The sequence below is a fragment of the Orcinus orca genome, chromosome 1 (assembly GCF_937001465.1).
Source record: "Orcinus orca chromosome 1, mOrcOrc1.1, whole genome shotgun sequence".
NCBI classification, from domain to species: domain Eukaryota; kingdom Metazoa; phylum Chordata; class Mammalia; order Artiodactyla; family Delphinidae; genus Orcinus; species Orcinus orca.
In genome coordinates, this window is record NC_064559.1 from 28005527 (window position 1) to 28021445 (window position 15919).

The 15919-nt window shown below is 44.9% G+C and overlaps 1 protein-coding gene across 5 annotated transcripts in view; it reads left to right on the forward strand.

Moving 5' to 3' along the window:
* The window catches only part of CRB1 (crumbs cell polarity complex component 1), a 267875-nt gene extending 257144 nt beyond the window's left edge, over nt 1-10731 (forward strand). For 2 of the 5 annotated variants that reach the window (XR_007476515.1, XR_007476520.1), the window contains 3 exons: nt 1586-1950; nt 2538-2602; nt 9956-10095. Coding sequence is in view for 2 of the 5 variants with exons in the window: in XM_004285086.3 (XP_004285134.2) it covers nt 9956-10171 (216 nt within the window). In the remaining 3 variants the exon portion in view is untranslated. Of the gene's footprint in view, nt 1-1585; nt 1951-2537; nt 2603-9955 lie in introns of all 5 variants that reach the window. The other 3 variants (XR_007476516.1, XM_004285086.3, XM_033415459.2) reach the window with 3 other exon arrangements.
* The last annotated feature ends 5188 nt before the right edge of the window (nt 10732-15919 follow it).

The following is a 15919-nucleotide window of genomic DNA, read 5'->3' on the forward strand; positions in this document are numbered from 1 at the left end:
TCATTTTTATGGCTTTCCTTTTGCTGGTCAAATTATCCTTATATGCCCCTAAAGCCCCCCTGATGTGGATTAAGCCAACACAAACCAATAGACCTTCATTACTCTGGCAACTGGTTCTGATTTGGGGGCAATAAATACAATGACACAGGCTAGATTACCTTTGCCAAAAGGACATGTGATAAGCCATAAGGATGTTGGGGATTTGGCATTCTTTCTCCTGCTTAATGTGAGAATGAATTAATAGCAGCTTTTCACCGACTGAAGAAAGTTGGTAAGAAGAAAGAATTCCAAGTGAGGAAAGGGCCAAGGTACAGCCTTTAGGTCAGGAAGGACAATGCCAGGAGATGGTGAGGAAGTCCACGGACGCCCACTGTGTGCCTGGCACTGCGTTAGGCTCCAGCAGGAGGGTTAGGACCAAATGTGTGAGGAAACTGGCATGTGATGTGATCCATGAATGTCTCAGTGTCTAGATGGGAGATAAAACCGTCGATGGGAACAAGATTTACTAGGCAATAAAAGTATAGCAGGGAGAGAAATCAGCAAGACCCAGAGTAGCAGAAGAACAAACAGATAGTGAAGAAGCAAGATCCACAAATTGGGGGCTTAGAGGAATTATTTTCACGGTAACATCATTTTTAAAAGTATTACTTTTCTAACTTTTTTGGAAAAAAAAATGAAAGCTAAAGAAAATCAGAAAAAAAAAATAGTGCAGTGAACACATATCCTTCATCCAGTTTCAACAGTTTTTTAATATTTTGCTCCCTTTCTTACCTCTATATACATACTTTTTTTGCTCTAGCTTTAGAAAGTAGGTTGCAGACGTTGTAACACTTTACCACTAAATATTTCAGCGTCTCCGAGGAAAGAGGACTCCCTTCTACAACCATATACCAGTATGGCATTTAAGAAATTTACCATCTCATATACTATCCATGTTCAGATTTCTCTAATTGTCCCAAAATTGTCCTTTAGATTTTTGTTTTTGATCAAGGATACAATCAATTGCATTTAGTTGTTAGTTGTCATGTCATTTTAGTATGATTTAATCTCAAACGTCCCCCTGCCTTTTTAACTTGTTTGCTGGATATTCTCTTGCTTTTGAAATGTTGTATAAAATCAATTGATATACTTATCAATCACCTTCTGAAATCTATAGACCATGTCAGAGAATGGGTATAAAGAAATTTAAATCTTTCTGTGTCCTCCAAAACCCAGGTTAGTAGAGGACTCCTGGCCTTTGAGGCTGATAGGTTTCTTATAAGAGGTGTAGGTCAGATGTGCTAGGAAAGAACCTGCAGAGAATATCTATGAAACTGCGCGTGCGATTCTGTCCTCTGCTTCGCTGAGGGAGAGGAGAGAAGCTTCCTGGAAGGGAACCTGTTGTGGTTACTGCCCAGGTTGGGTGAACGCTTTCCTGACACATGGGCTGCTGCTTCTCCGCGTGGGTCTCTGCAGAAGCAAGAAGCACTTCCCTCCACCGGCCTCCCAGGCAAGCAGGAAAGGCCCAGGCACGCTTCTCCTCTCTCCCGCTGGATCGTGGTGTTTCCTTGTGCCTTCAACACGCTTCCTCACCTCCTTCTTCCAGCAGCTCCCTTTAAGAAAACTGGAGCATGTCATGAAGTCCACCTTCTCGCCTTTCTTTCCTTCATACTCGCCTCTAACCCGTCGCCTGAACTGTGGCGGTTTGCGTAGCCGCCCGGCCCGGGACTATCACTCCACGGTGAACTCTCTGAAGGCGATGCCTATGCCTTTGGATCGCGTGTGTCCAGGACCCAGGGAGCTGCCTGCCACGGTGACGGTGTTCACTGACGATGCGTGAGTGAATGAGCGCATGAACAAATGGGTGGACCATGTCCCCACCAATAAACTCCCGGCAGTAGAGAAGTCTCCCGACGACTGAAAAAAGAATCGAATCAAGGCGTTCAACAGAGCCACGAGCACTACCAGTGGGTGAGTCAATAACAATTGATCGGCCACTCTGTGCAAAGCACTGCACTTGGTCGTGTCGGAGAGTTCCAGAGGAAACAGATACTCATCCGTACAATCCTGAGGGGCGGGGTGGAGGGTGGCCTAACCCCTGATGAACAGGGCAGCACGTTCAACTGCACGGGACAGTTCACGCCGGACAGGCCGGGCCGCAGCTCTTCTAAACGGGGCTGAGCCCTGGGCTTCCGGGAATGAGATGCTGGGAGGAGAGCCCGCGGGGTGCCCGGGGGAACTGCAAAGGGCAGCTAAGCCCCAGGGTGCTCTGAGCAGAGGAGAGGTCTCCTGAAAGGGCGTGTTCAACCTGGAGGAGCGGCATGGGCGGGGGAGGGGCGGAGGAGGCTGGTTCCTGCTCGAGAAAGGCGGGTAAGGACAGTCGCTTTGCAGACGTGCAGGGCGTAGCTGATGCTGACCTTCACAGGGAAATGGGGGCAAAGTCAAAACGAGCCTTGACTTAAAACTCAGCAGGTTAGGCTTGACACGGTTAGGACTGATGCGGATAGCATCCGTGGGCTTCCCAGCCAGGTAAGCAAGCTCTTTTTTTTTTTCTGTAGGGCTGGCTGGCTGGGGTAGATCCTGGGGCAAGAAAGGATGGCTAGAGGACCGTTTAACCAGCCACGTAAGAGACAGTTACTGTCTTAACCAGGTTGCGACCCTGAGAATGAACAAGAGAGCAACCCGAGCGGAAGGGCAGGGGACTGCGTTCTGAGTGGATCCCAGTGTAAAATAATGAAGATGGAAAGGGCGTCCGATTGACAAACACAAGTGTGTGCAGCTCACAGTGTGGTGCGCACTACACAGCCCGAGTCTTCAGCTGGCGACCACTGTTTTCTGGAATGCAGAGAGAAGGAGAAGGAGAGAAAAAGAAGGAAAGGAAGTATGACTGTCTACCCAGGTTTTCTGAGACCAAAATGGGCCATGATAATGTCCAGGGGGTCACCTAGCAGAGACAAAAAGAATGTTTCACACCTAGAAAATGGTATTAAAAAAAAAAAAAAGATCTCTCGCATCTCCTGCTTGTGTCACCTGATGACATTCCCATCTGGGCTCTGGTGCAGGAGAAGGTGAAAGCAGACTGTTTGTGGCGGATTCCACAGAAAGGAATAGTAGCCAAGTTATATAATAATAATAGCCCCCTTCACTCTTTGATCACGTGGTTTCTGATCTGCCGCACCCCCCCCCGCTCCCCCCGCCCCCGCCCAGTGTCTGCCCGCAGCCCCTCCGAGGCGCCCTGACCCTTCAGCGGAGTTAGAGAGCGGCTGTCTCTCCTCTTGTGGGTCACAGGCTGAGGGTGTCCTCCTGCAGGAATCCCTGGAGAGAAGCTCTGTGCATGAAGTTGAGAGCTCGCCATGTGCTGCTGGGCAAGCCTTCTGCCCAGTGGCGATCACCGCGGGGTCCCTGGGGCACGGATGCCGGTCCAGGGGCTGGGAGGCAGAGGATGGAGCTGCACCTTGATGGAACTTCTGCCTTGGGAGGGGAGGGACTTCCCCCGTGAACTGTTAGGTGTCCCAGGGCGCGACGTGCTGGAGAGAGATGAAGCTGATTACAGTTAAAGAGGGCAATCAGGCAAGGCCTCCCTGAGAAGGTGACAGGATGTGATAATCCCTACCTGGAATTTAAACGTTTCTGTGCATACAACATCTGGTAACCCCCCTGACCCAGGGTCAGCAGAAAGGGCAGCAATTATCTTCAAACAATGAATTTACCAAAACATAATGAAATCTGAGTTTGGGCTGCTGGGATTTGGTTCTTGTATGAGGCAAAGAGTGAATTTTTATTCATAAGACCTGGTCTTCCAAGGAGAACAATTATATCACTTATACCACCTGCTTAAGGAGAGAGAAAAGGAAAGCCGTGTCTCCAAACTTCTAGCTACATCTATGCTTCTGCTGAAAATGTGGCGTCCTGAGTAGGAAAGAGCTTGTGAGACATCGGGGCAAGAATTCCAGACCCAACACTAGATGGGTGGGGTTGGGAACTGCCGGGCTCACCACTGTATTCTAGCTCCCACTGTGCTCACACAGAGGGCGTGTTCAAGAACCATCTGCTGAATGCAGGAATAACTGTGTCCCTTCATGACCAGTGTCACAGCACCCCTCAAATCTCAGAATAATGGTGCTCTTCCCCTAAAAGCCCACACACGTCACGCGTGGGCTGGTGGTCAGTTGTGAAAGAAGGGATGCTTTCAACTAGGGCTGCAACCCCAAACGTGCAGCCTTGTGCTGGACCAGCTCCTTTTCTGATTTGTCTCCCGCGCACCAAATTTCCAGAAGCGATTCCAACGTCTTCGGTGGGGCCTGATGTGGAAATCGCATTAGAAGGTTCCCAGGACAGCACCCCTCCGGGAGTGGGGGTGGTGCCCGGAACCACCTCGTGTCGCCGGGTTTCTCCATCACCAGGCTGTCAAGACGGTCCCCAATTAGTAGAGTTGTAAGGAACTGTAATTACTTGGTGAGAATTGGTTGAAAGACTGTGTCGTCTTCCTTTGAGAGCCTGTGTGTCTTCTGGGAGAGGCAGAGCAGCGGATGAAGAGATGGGAGCACCAAGGAGAAAATGCAACTGGGCTTGCAGTTCAGACGCCCCCCCTGGTCCCTGCAGCCGTCAGCTGCCTGGAGAGGGCTCCGTGGCTGCCATGCTTCCCAGTCCTGAGCATTTTACACGGTGGCAGGAGCACCTGCTGGGTGGTCCCCTCCCTGTGCCAGGATGCTGCCCAAGGCCCCGCTTTCAGCTTCTCAGTACCCTGTTTCCCCCCTTATAACTGTAAAGGAGACAGTGTATTTATGGTTGAAAATTGGCTGCTGCAGCAATATTCATTTTAAAAACAGAGTTCTGGCACATATTCAATATTACTATGGAAACGGCTGTTCCTAGCAATTCACTAATAAGAGATAGTTCAAGGACCCAGGTCTGTGTGGGAGTTTTCTACCATCCACCAAATTGAAGACCTACTTGTTACAATAGTGATTCACAAGAACTGCTTGCTCGCTCTCTCTCGCTCTCTCTCTCACTCATCTATCTCTTCTTTATTTTTAATTTGAAGGATGAGAGTCAAAGAGATGTCCTCATTTCACTTTAGATACACAGATGGAAGGTAAATATTATAACCAGCTTTGTAAAAACACAACATCTTTAAAGTATTTTTCCCATTAATCACTAACGCTCATAATAGTACATACCGTACTATTATGTACTTGTGTAACACTACACACACACACACACACACATTTCAGAAACTCACGTATTGAAGCTGGAATATAACCTGTAATCAACTAGCACATCCAAACATTCTAACTTCCTGTCTTCAACTGTCTCCACATATTTCCACACAACGGACATATAAACTGAATTCTAAGAAGGATTTGGGGAATTCACTCCACCCTAGTGTTTTTCAGGAGCCAGTTTTTAACTCCCAACATTTCTGCTTTTTTCAACTACAAACGTACTTCTGCTGATTTTACAAAATCCGACGTGAGAAAAATATGCCCCTAAGGGGGAAACCATGGCCTCAGTCCTAGAATTTCCTCACCTCAAGTCAAAGCTTTAACGTCTTCACCTCCTTTCACCTGGAAATAGGAGGTCAAGTTTCCTAAGATATCCTGTTTTTCCAGGCTCCTTCCAATGTGTTTATTATTTTCACGTTTTTCCAAATTGGCCCTAAATATTATGACAGGCGGATCCTGGTGCTGAGGACGGAGATAGTCTCGTTACTTTTCCTTTCCAGACAAGCCAGCTCGTTCCGTGTTTTCAAAATCAGATGAACTGACCAGCAGTCAGCTAGTGAGGGGCTGTGGGCCCTGACGGCCAGATGGCCCAGGCCCCTGCCAGCTCCAGGTCAGCGGCTGCCCCTCTCGGCTCCCAGGCTGGGCTCTGAGTCCCGACTTGTTGCCAGAGTGGGTGGCATCTGGTGGGTGTCCTGACGCCCAAGCAGGACCGGGGAAGTCAGCCGGGGAAGGGTCATCCCTCTGAAGAGTGCTAAACAGGAGTGGCCACAAGGACTGACTTCCCTTCTGAGCCTGCCCCTCAGAGAAGCTCCACACACCTGGATACTCCACGTCTCAGAGCAAGCCTAGGACGCAGGAACTGTCACTCCCGCTTTACAGGTGGGCAAACAGCAGAGATAAGTGTAGGACACCAGTGGCAAAACTGGATTCAAACCCATTTCCGTCTGTTTCGCAAGTGCATTCTGTTTCCAGTCTCCCCCAGGGGAATCACAGCATAGAATTCCTCTTCTGGAGTTTAAGGGAAAAAAGCTAATGTGTATTTCCAGCGTGTTCTAGCCTAGGCTCAGGTGAGAAGGTTCAAAATAAGTTTTGGCCGTTTCCCCTGAGAATGCCAGCGTGCATCCTTGCCTTGGGTCACATTTGGCCACAACCAGTCAATGTTTCAGAATGAATCTTCCATGGAGGAAAAACAATGAAGCACCTATTTATTTCATTCTGCAGATGGGGAGTTCCAAGTCACCACAGTTTAATGTGATCATGTATAAAATGTACATTTAAACGGGATGTTGACAATACAGATTCAGCGTAAGCCATCTGAAAAGTAATTTTACATGAAATTTTAATGAATTTGGGGTCTATCTTTTCTGACAAAGTTTATTCAAAAGTGCAGCATTAGCAGCACAACCCATCCAAACAGGCCTGGCCTTAAACTCACGCTGTTTTTCAGGACGATCCACACCTGGCGGCCTTGTCAGTTCCTGTGTCCCAGCAGTTTCAACTATCAAAGGATCCATTCCAGGGCTGTGTATTTTAAGCCCAGTTGAAGAATAGCAGAGCAAAAAAGGCCTTTCAGCCAGGGGAATTCAAAAGCAAAGGGCCCTCCAGAGGCAATTTCAAACTGACTCCCTCAGCTCCCCACCAAAGCCGAGTGACGCGCCCTATCTGATATCGCTAGGCCAGCCATTTCATCCAAAACTTTATCTGAAGCTCGGAATTGCCGTGTTAGGTTTGTAGGTTGGCTCCCGGGTTGTATCCCGAGGCACTGAGGGAGTTCTGCGTCATCTTTCAGAATTGAATGAAGTCGGCGAGGTGATACATCACATCTTCACGGCTGCTCACATTCTCCTGTGCTGGGAACTTACTCTGGGACATTCTCTTTGGCTTTTGCATGTGTTGTGTCTCCTGACTCCCATCCCCGGGAGTAGATGCTAGGATCTGGTGTTACAGGTGATCAAACCCAGGGTCTTGCAGGGACTGGCTGAGGCCCGCCACTCAGCACACAGCCGGTAGAGGCAGGGGGTTTCTCTCGGGTCTGGAGCTGGCCCTTCCATTCTCTCCACATTGCTGAGAGCAGTGGAGCCTCTACAGACAAGAGCCTTGGTTCCCCGCAGGTCCCGAGATAAGTGAAGCGGATCAGTCCTCTGGTTCTGCCAGAACTGGGGTCCCAACGAGAACTCAGCGCCTACACCTGCCATGTCCCCTCCCTCTCCAGCTGCAGGGTGGCACGTGCGAGGGTCTGGGCGGCATTAGCTTTCCCCGTGCAATCATTCTCAGCCCAAATGAGAAGACGCTGGAGAATTTTAGAAAACAGAGGCAAACCAAGTGATCCGTCTCCTCTCTGTGTGGGTGTGGACCCTCCCAACTCACCCACCCAGCAGAACAACCATTGACTCCCAAAGATGACACAGTTTACTGGACAGATTAAGGAGAATTCAGCATCTAGGAACAAGAGGGTTAGACAATCTAGAGGTCCCCAGATAACACCAAGGGGTCCATCTGCCTGCTGAGACCCAGGCTCTTGAGCTTTCAAGGCCAGGTCTATGGCTGTATTCATCTGTCCCAGCCCACAGTTATCCCTACAGATAAAGGATGTCACTGCCACACAGTGTGGCCAGAGAACCTGCCCTCTAGTTGAGGTAAACAATTTTTCTCAAGAACGACTGAATTCTATGAAACTCTATATGCTTTTTCTCCAATAACTGGAAAAGTTGCTGTGACCCAGAATTTTAGACAATAATGTGGAGAGTAGCAGCGCACACCTGAATGTTGCCCAGGAACCTGACGCTAGCTTTTCCCAGCCTAAAGGCAGTCTTCCCGTGCACGCCTGTTTCTGCTCCTGTGTAGCTTATCCCAGCTAATGAGACCCCAACCAACAGGGTCACCTCCTGTGGTGACCATTCTTGTCTTCCCTCCGCTCCCCCCAGCCTCGCTCACACAGTCTGCCGTGGACTGGCTCCGCCTCCCAAGTCTCTCTCCACCTTTTCCTCTTCGAGTTCTCACTCCACTGGCAAACTTAGACCGAGGTCATCTCACCACGACTAATACAATAAACTCCTATTTCCTCCACCTCCAGCCCCACCTTCACTTTCCACCCACCCTCCATCCTGTTACCAGAGCCAAGTTTTAATGAAACACAGACTTGATCATATATCATGCTCTCACTTAAACACCTTCACTGGCTCCCACTGACCTCAGGACCAAGTCTGAATTTTAGTGTAGCCTTCAAATTTCTTGTCCAGATTCATCTACCTTGTAGTTCTGTCTCTCACCAACTTTTAAAATCCTTTTCCCACTCAAATGTACACATTTATGGACAATACATTTCGTCACGCCGGATTTCCTACTGTTTCCCCAAACTCTAAGGACTTTTATATACTCTTGCCCTTTTGATTTCAAATTGTTTCATCCAAGTAGAATTTCCCGCTCGAACTATTTGAATGTTCATTTATCCTTCAAAAGGTAATCACATGCCACATTCCAATATTACTCTACCTACACCCCTGTGCAGTTCATTTATGACATTATCATAACGTGTTTATAATGTATGATTATCTGTGTATATGTGTGTGCGTGTCTGAGCTCCAGATTTCAGACTTTGACTTACCTTCTATTTTTATCTCCTAGTTCAGTTCAGTGTTTATAGCAGATAGTCAATAAGCATTGTTGAATGAATGAGGAAACTAATGAAGCACATTCAAACAAGGCTCATAGTGAGTATACCCAAGACAATATTATGAAGAGATACAGTATTAAAGGATTATATTAATTATATAATGGCTAAATCAAAGCACAGTGAACAACAGCAAAGTAAAAACACAAAGGAAAACAAAGGTGTTTAAAATTCCCTAGGATGTTAAACTAACAAAGATTACATTTATAACAGTAGCTTGGTTAGGTAACAGGGAATGGGTCCTAGAGAAAGCTAAATGAGAAGGTAAACTAATTTACTTCTGCTTTTACTTACCCTGACAGAAATATTTCTTTGAAAACCTGTTAAAAATTCAAATAGCAACTGTGTCCTGTCTTTAATATTTCTATGCAACTAAATCAGTTTCATTTTACCCATTGCTAAAAAAGTGCTTGGCAAACACATTGGAATCAACATTAGGCAAACCACTCTGTCCAAGGCACACCCCTGAGAGTCCAGGACCGAGCTACTCCATGTGGGGCTCTGCCTGCAGTTTTCTGGCGCACGTGTGTTTTCACAACCATTCAATTGTCACATCGAATCCAAGTCAGAGTGATGACTGTGGAAAGCAGCTCATTGCAGCCCAGCCTATGTCTCAAGATCTTTCCCATGAGACCCAACTAATTTAATTTTCTTCCTTTCCCGAGAAAGGCTGTAAAACAACAATTTTTTTTCAGTGCAAAATCAGAACTTTTTGCAAGGGAGTCGAAAGACTGTGAGCCATACATCTCTATAGATGCAGAACTATTTTACAAATAAACGTGCGGGTTCATCCTTTGGCCTTGATGTCGCACAAATGACCTCAGTCACTGAAATTAAGACACAGAGTAGACACAGTAGGTGTCTCCTGCCTCACTTTCTGACTCTAGACCTTGGACTCTAGAGACAGTCACATTCTCATGATCTTGGAATAAGGACACCTGACTTTCCTTCCACACCTTGATCTTTCTCCAGCACTGAGTGGCACCTGCGCTCTGCTTGGTTTCCATTCCAGGGTAGTTCCTTGACCTGGACGTTCTCCTTTGCTCTGTAACTCACATCACAATTATTTCTATCCTTGCAGTTGGCAGACGACTTGCTCTCAGACGTCTTCGCCGCCATCGGTTCAGTGACTTTAGCCTTGTTGTTGATCCTCTTCCTGGCAGTGGTGGCCTCCGTCGTTGCCTCCAACAAGAGGGCAACCCAGGGGTCCTACAGCCCGAGCCGTCAGGAAAAGGATGGCTCTCGCGTGGAGATGTGGAGCATGACGGCTCCCCCTGCAATGGAAAGGCTGATTTAGGGCCATCCTGTCTCTAGGGGAAGAGATCCACACACTGCGAATGGGACACTTGTACCTGAGTGTTTTTCTGACAAACCTGGAGACATCAGGTTACAACTGGGACCACACTGAAACCGTGGGAAGGACTCCTTTGACCACTGTATGGATGTTCATAGTGGTTCAACTTGACACCATTGTTTTATTGTATTATGTTAGCCAATCACGGAACAGTGTTTCTTGTGCCAATAATTTCAGCCTCATAATTAGGAAAAATACCTTCCTGAGGATGCGACTTCTGGGAAAAGCTCCAGTGCCTGACATTTACACTCTGTACTCTTTGCAACTTGGGGACACGTTTTTAGTTTGCCCATCAGCTGGCAACTGCATTTTTTTCACACAGAAACTACAGAAAAAAAAAAAAAATAGACACATCTCTCACTCTTCCTGTAGCGAAAGGTTTTAGTTTGTACCTATGAGGAGATGCACATTTTTTTGTCCTTCAGTCATGGATTCGAGAAAGTTATGGGAAAGACCTATGGTTAAAAAGCGACTCACCATCCACAAATAAAAATTGAAATGTGGTTGTTCCTCTTTCTGAGTATTTTTTTGCATTTTGTGACACTACATGTGACAAAAGTAACCTCTAGGAGCATTTGAAGAACGTTTTAACTAAATCACCCCGAGCGCTATGTTTAAAGTCCTTGCCCTTTGTAAGGTGTTGCTTAAGGTCGAAACACTTTCCGAGGCAGAAAACAGAATAAAAGGAAACCTCGTGTTCTCAAACCTGAAGGACCAAGCTTTTTCCTTCCAACTGCTTTTTGACAAGTCAGTGTCAGACAGTGACCTTGTCTAAAGGTAAGAACCCCAAAGTACAGTGCACACACCTCAACGAGCATGTGTGTAGGACTATCTGTGTGGTTTGGAGGGAAAATACTGGGCCTTCTGTTTATGTATTTTTTCCTCCAAAGATTTAATTAGATTTTTATATGTGTTTTGAAATGCATATAGCATGCTATTAAAGTAGCATATAAATAAAAAATTTAAATGTATGCATATATTGGTTTGGCCAAAAAGTTCGCTTGGATTTTTCTGTACCAACTTATGGAAAAACCCGAACGAACTTTTTGGCCAACCCGATATACTTTGGATATATGCTTAAAAATTAATAACATGAATTTTTATATATGTTCTATAGCAAGCCATGCTCCTCAACTACTCAAGGACACCACTCCAGAAATCGCCCCTCTACCTTCCACATCATCAACATTCCCACCGTACTAGATCATTTCCAATAGCACCAAACATGCTGCCATATTTTCTACCGTATAAAATTACCTTCTGTGGCCCCATCTCCCTCCAATTACCATCCCGTTCCTCACTATGCCCGTCAGCAAAACGTCCATAAGAGAGTTTTATATTCTCTGTCTCCCCTTCCTCTCCTCCCATTCTCTCTTGAAATCAAACTAATTTGGCTTTTCTCTGCACCACCCCACGAAAGAGCTCGTGTCAGGGTCACCAATGGACACGTTGCCAAACACAACAGCCCATCCTCAGACTTCAGCAGCCTTTGAAACAGCGGTCATTCCATTCTTGAAATACTTGCCACCCAATGGGACACCATTTCTTCCTGATTTTCCTTTTACCCCACCGTCCAGCCCCTCTCAGACTCTTCGCTGGTTTTCCCTCATCTTCCTCTGCTTTATTTTTTTTCCATACTGTTTATCACTACCTGACAAATCACACAATTTTTGCTGTCTGTTTCTCCTGACTAAAGTTTAAGTTACATGGGGACAAGAACTTTGTTTTTCTTCTTTCACTACAAAATCCCTCATTTAAAACAGGCCTAATGTACAATAAAAACAGAATGAATATTTTCTGCATAAATGTACAAATAATAAATGAATGTTATTTGTGCCTGCCACCAGCAAAATCCCAAAGTGCCCAAGATTTGTGTGACTTGTCATTGGATGTTCCTGCTACTAAACTGTAATAGCTTTGTAGCTATTAATGGCTTAATCTTTAGCTTTCCTCAATTTTTCATATTGTTTTAAGTGTTTGTCGAAGAAAATGGATGTCTCTGGGTGTCTGCATGTGGAGTATGCCATAAGACATTTTCTTTACATTTACATCCCATTAGAGTTACAACTTCTTAATAGAGGCTTATATGGACAGGACAAAAAGAGCTCTTGCTTAAAGAAAAAAAAAAGTAGCTGACTAAAAAACTACAAACTGAAAAGAATCACAGAGGAGAAGTTGGTCCTGTTGGGATCAGCAAGGGTAAGAAGAAAAAGATAACTGTCAATGGTAATACTTTAAGTGTAGAAAAGATGTCTGACTAATCTGGCTACTCACCCTCCTCCAGTGCCTAGTTCAGGGCTTCACATAGGAATGCATGTTCAAATATATATATGAATGAATGCATGCAGGCATTAATAAATGAATGATTCCATGTGGACGTGCCAAACATATAGGAGGTTACTTACTGACTAGCCCAGCAAGTCAAATCTGCATCTTTGAACAAGCTAGATATACAATATCTTATGTCAGAATGCTTCCAAGTTAGCCCTATGGAGTATTTGTACTGAACCATCTTTAACAAGATAAATCTCACCTTAAGTAGAAAAGTCTAGTAATTGCATCACCAATGTTGGGGCGACTTTTTTTAATTAACTTTTTTTTTATAGTAGTGTAGTTAATTTACAATGTTGTGTTAGTTTCAGGTGACAGCACAGTGATTCAGATATATATATAATATGTATTATAGTATATATATATATATATATATATATATATTCTTTTTCAGATTCTTTTCCATTATAGATTATTACAAGATATTGAACATAGTTCCCTACGCTATACAGTAAGTCCTTGTTATTTACCTATTTTATATATAGTAGTGTGTATGTGCTGCTCCCAACTCCTAATTTACCGCCCCCTCCCCCACTATCCACTTTGGTGACCATAAGTTTGTTTTCTATATTTCTATATTTGTGAGTCTATTTCTGTCTTGTAAATAAGTTTATTTGTATCATTTTTTTAGATACAAATAAAGTGATATCATATATTTTTCTTTCTCTTTCTGACTTACTTGACTTAGAATGATAGTCTCTAGGCCCATCCATGTTGCTTCAAATGGCATTATTTCCTTCCTTATTATGGCTTAGTAATATTCCATTGTATGTATATACCACATCTTCTTTGTCCATTCATCTGTTGACAGACATTTAGGTTGCTTCCATGCCTTGGCTATTGTAAATAGTGCTGCTATGAACATTGGGGTGCATGTATCTTTTAGTTTACTCCTGATATATATATCCAGGAGTGGGATTGCAGGATCATATTGTAACTCTATTTTTAGTTTTTGAAGGAACCTCCATACTGTTCTCCACAGTGGCTGTATCAATTTACATTCCCACCAACAGTGTATGAGGGTTTCCTTTTCTCCACACCCTCTCCAGCATTTATTACTTGTAGATATTTTAATGATGGCCATTCTGACTGGTGTGAGATGATACCTCATTGTAGCTTTGACTTGCATTTCTCTAATAATTAGTGATTTTGAGCATCTTTTCATGTGCCTGTTGGCCATCTGTATGTCTTCTTTGTAGAAATGTCTATTTAGGTCTTTTGCCCATTTTTGATTGGGTTGTTTTTTGTTTTTTAAGGTGTATGAGCTGTATGTATGTTTTTGAAATTAATCCCAAAACTGGAACAAAATTTTTTTTAAATTTTTATGGAAACACAAAAGACCCCAAATAGCCAAAACAATCTTGAGAAAGAAGAACAGAGCTGGAGGAATCATACTCCCTGGCTTCAGACTACCCTACAAAGATACAGTAATCAAAACAGTATGGTGCTGGCACAAAAACAAACATATAGATCAATGGAGCAGGATAGAAAGCCCAGAAATAAACCCACACACCTATGGTCAATTAATCTATGACAAAGGAGGCAAGAATACACAGTGGAGAAAAGACAGTCTCTTCAATAAGTGGTGCTGGGTAAACTGGACAGCTACATGTAAAAGAATGAAATTAGAACACTCCCTAACACCATACACAAAAATAAACTCAAAATGGATTAAAGACCTCTGACGTAAATCACAGCGATATTTTTTTTGGATCCATCTCCTAGAGCAATGGAAATAAAACCAAAAATAAACAAATGGGACCTAATTAAACTTAAAAGCTTTTGCACAGCAAAGGAAACCTTAAACAAAACAAAAAGACAACCTACAGAAGGGGAGAAAATATTTTCAAATGATGCAACCTTCACATCATGTGTATTTTTGCAATTTGTGTTAGCTTGGTTTCAGAGATGGTGGAAACAATTCCTCTCATGCTTGTTTGTATTGTGCTTGCCACTGCTCCTCTCAAGAGGTGGGTCTGTTTGCTATCCCCTGAGTCAGGGCTGGCTTTGTGACTTACTTTGACCAACAGCATGTCATGGAAATGATGCTAGGTACAAGAGACTTGCAGGTTTTTTCCCTTCCCTTAGATGGTTGTCCTGAGACTTCCATGCTGTGAAGTCTGGAGTGAATGTACCAACTGGAGAGAGGCTCAGCTCTGCCAGGCTCCCAGCCACCCTCCCTGCTGGATGCAGCCACGTGGTGACCCCTGTGAAACCAGCAGAGGAACAACCCCATCAAGCCACGGAATCAAAGAGAAATCATAAATCATTGTTTGACATCACTAAGGTTTAGGTTGATTTGTTACATGGTGGTTGGTGACTGAGACACACCTGTCCACACCAAAAAGGCAAACCAAAGAACACAGCAGGATGCAGGACTCATCTGCTTCTAATTCCTTTGCTTGCAAAACTGCTGCTCTGGGAACCAGTGGACCATGCAGTATTCATCTTCAGAGTAAGGATAATTAGCCTAATATTAATAAAAGATGACAAACGCATGCTGATTTCTCTCAGAGCGGGAAATATGGTGAGAATCCATTCACTCCAAGCCCTGGTCTGGGTGGTTGAGTGTCCCCTGTCCTTCCAGCACAGCCATCTACAGGCTTGGGGGCTGGGGTGTAAAGGGGACAGAGCTGTCCCGCTTCCTGCCCTGGGCGAACCCTGGCCGGGCAGCCAATGCAAAAGGCACATCTGGTGTGTGTTTACAAGGAGGGACAGGAAGGCTCCTTCAAGGGGCCTTCTCCTCTCACACGGCTCCTGTAGGCGCAGTGAGTGCAAAGGTCAGCAGGAAATGACAAACGACTGTAACTTAAACCAGCCGTCAAACCTGCCCTATTTTACTTCCATAAATGATCACTGTTTAACAGGCCTTCATCTCAGACAGAGGAAGGTGTGGTCCCAGAGTTTGGCCCTGGGTAGCACAATTATTATCATTATCAATCAGTATTAGCTGCAGTTATTGAAGAGTAACTGGTATCGTACCTAGAGGCGGAACTAGAAGGGGTCAATGTAATGAACGCTTCCATTATTACAAGGACAGTGAGGGATCCTTTGGGGAGCTCTGGCTAAGGGCCAGGACTATATTTAGCTACTCTGCATGCATCCCGGCTCATTTAAACCTTACGACAGCTCTCTGAAAGAGGAACTTTTATCTTCACTTTAAGAGCCTTTGGAGACAAACATAGGTTTAAGTCTCTGCTCTGCCCCATCCAGGTGACATGAACTTAGCCTGAAAAAACAGGCTCCCACCTCCTACTCATCGGTCTGCCAAACCAGTGCCGTGGGTAACTGCTCCTCAAACCCCCTTCCCATCCATCTTATGATGTATTTGTAAAATAAGCAGATTTCGTGCAAAGAAAG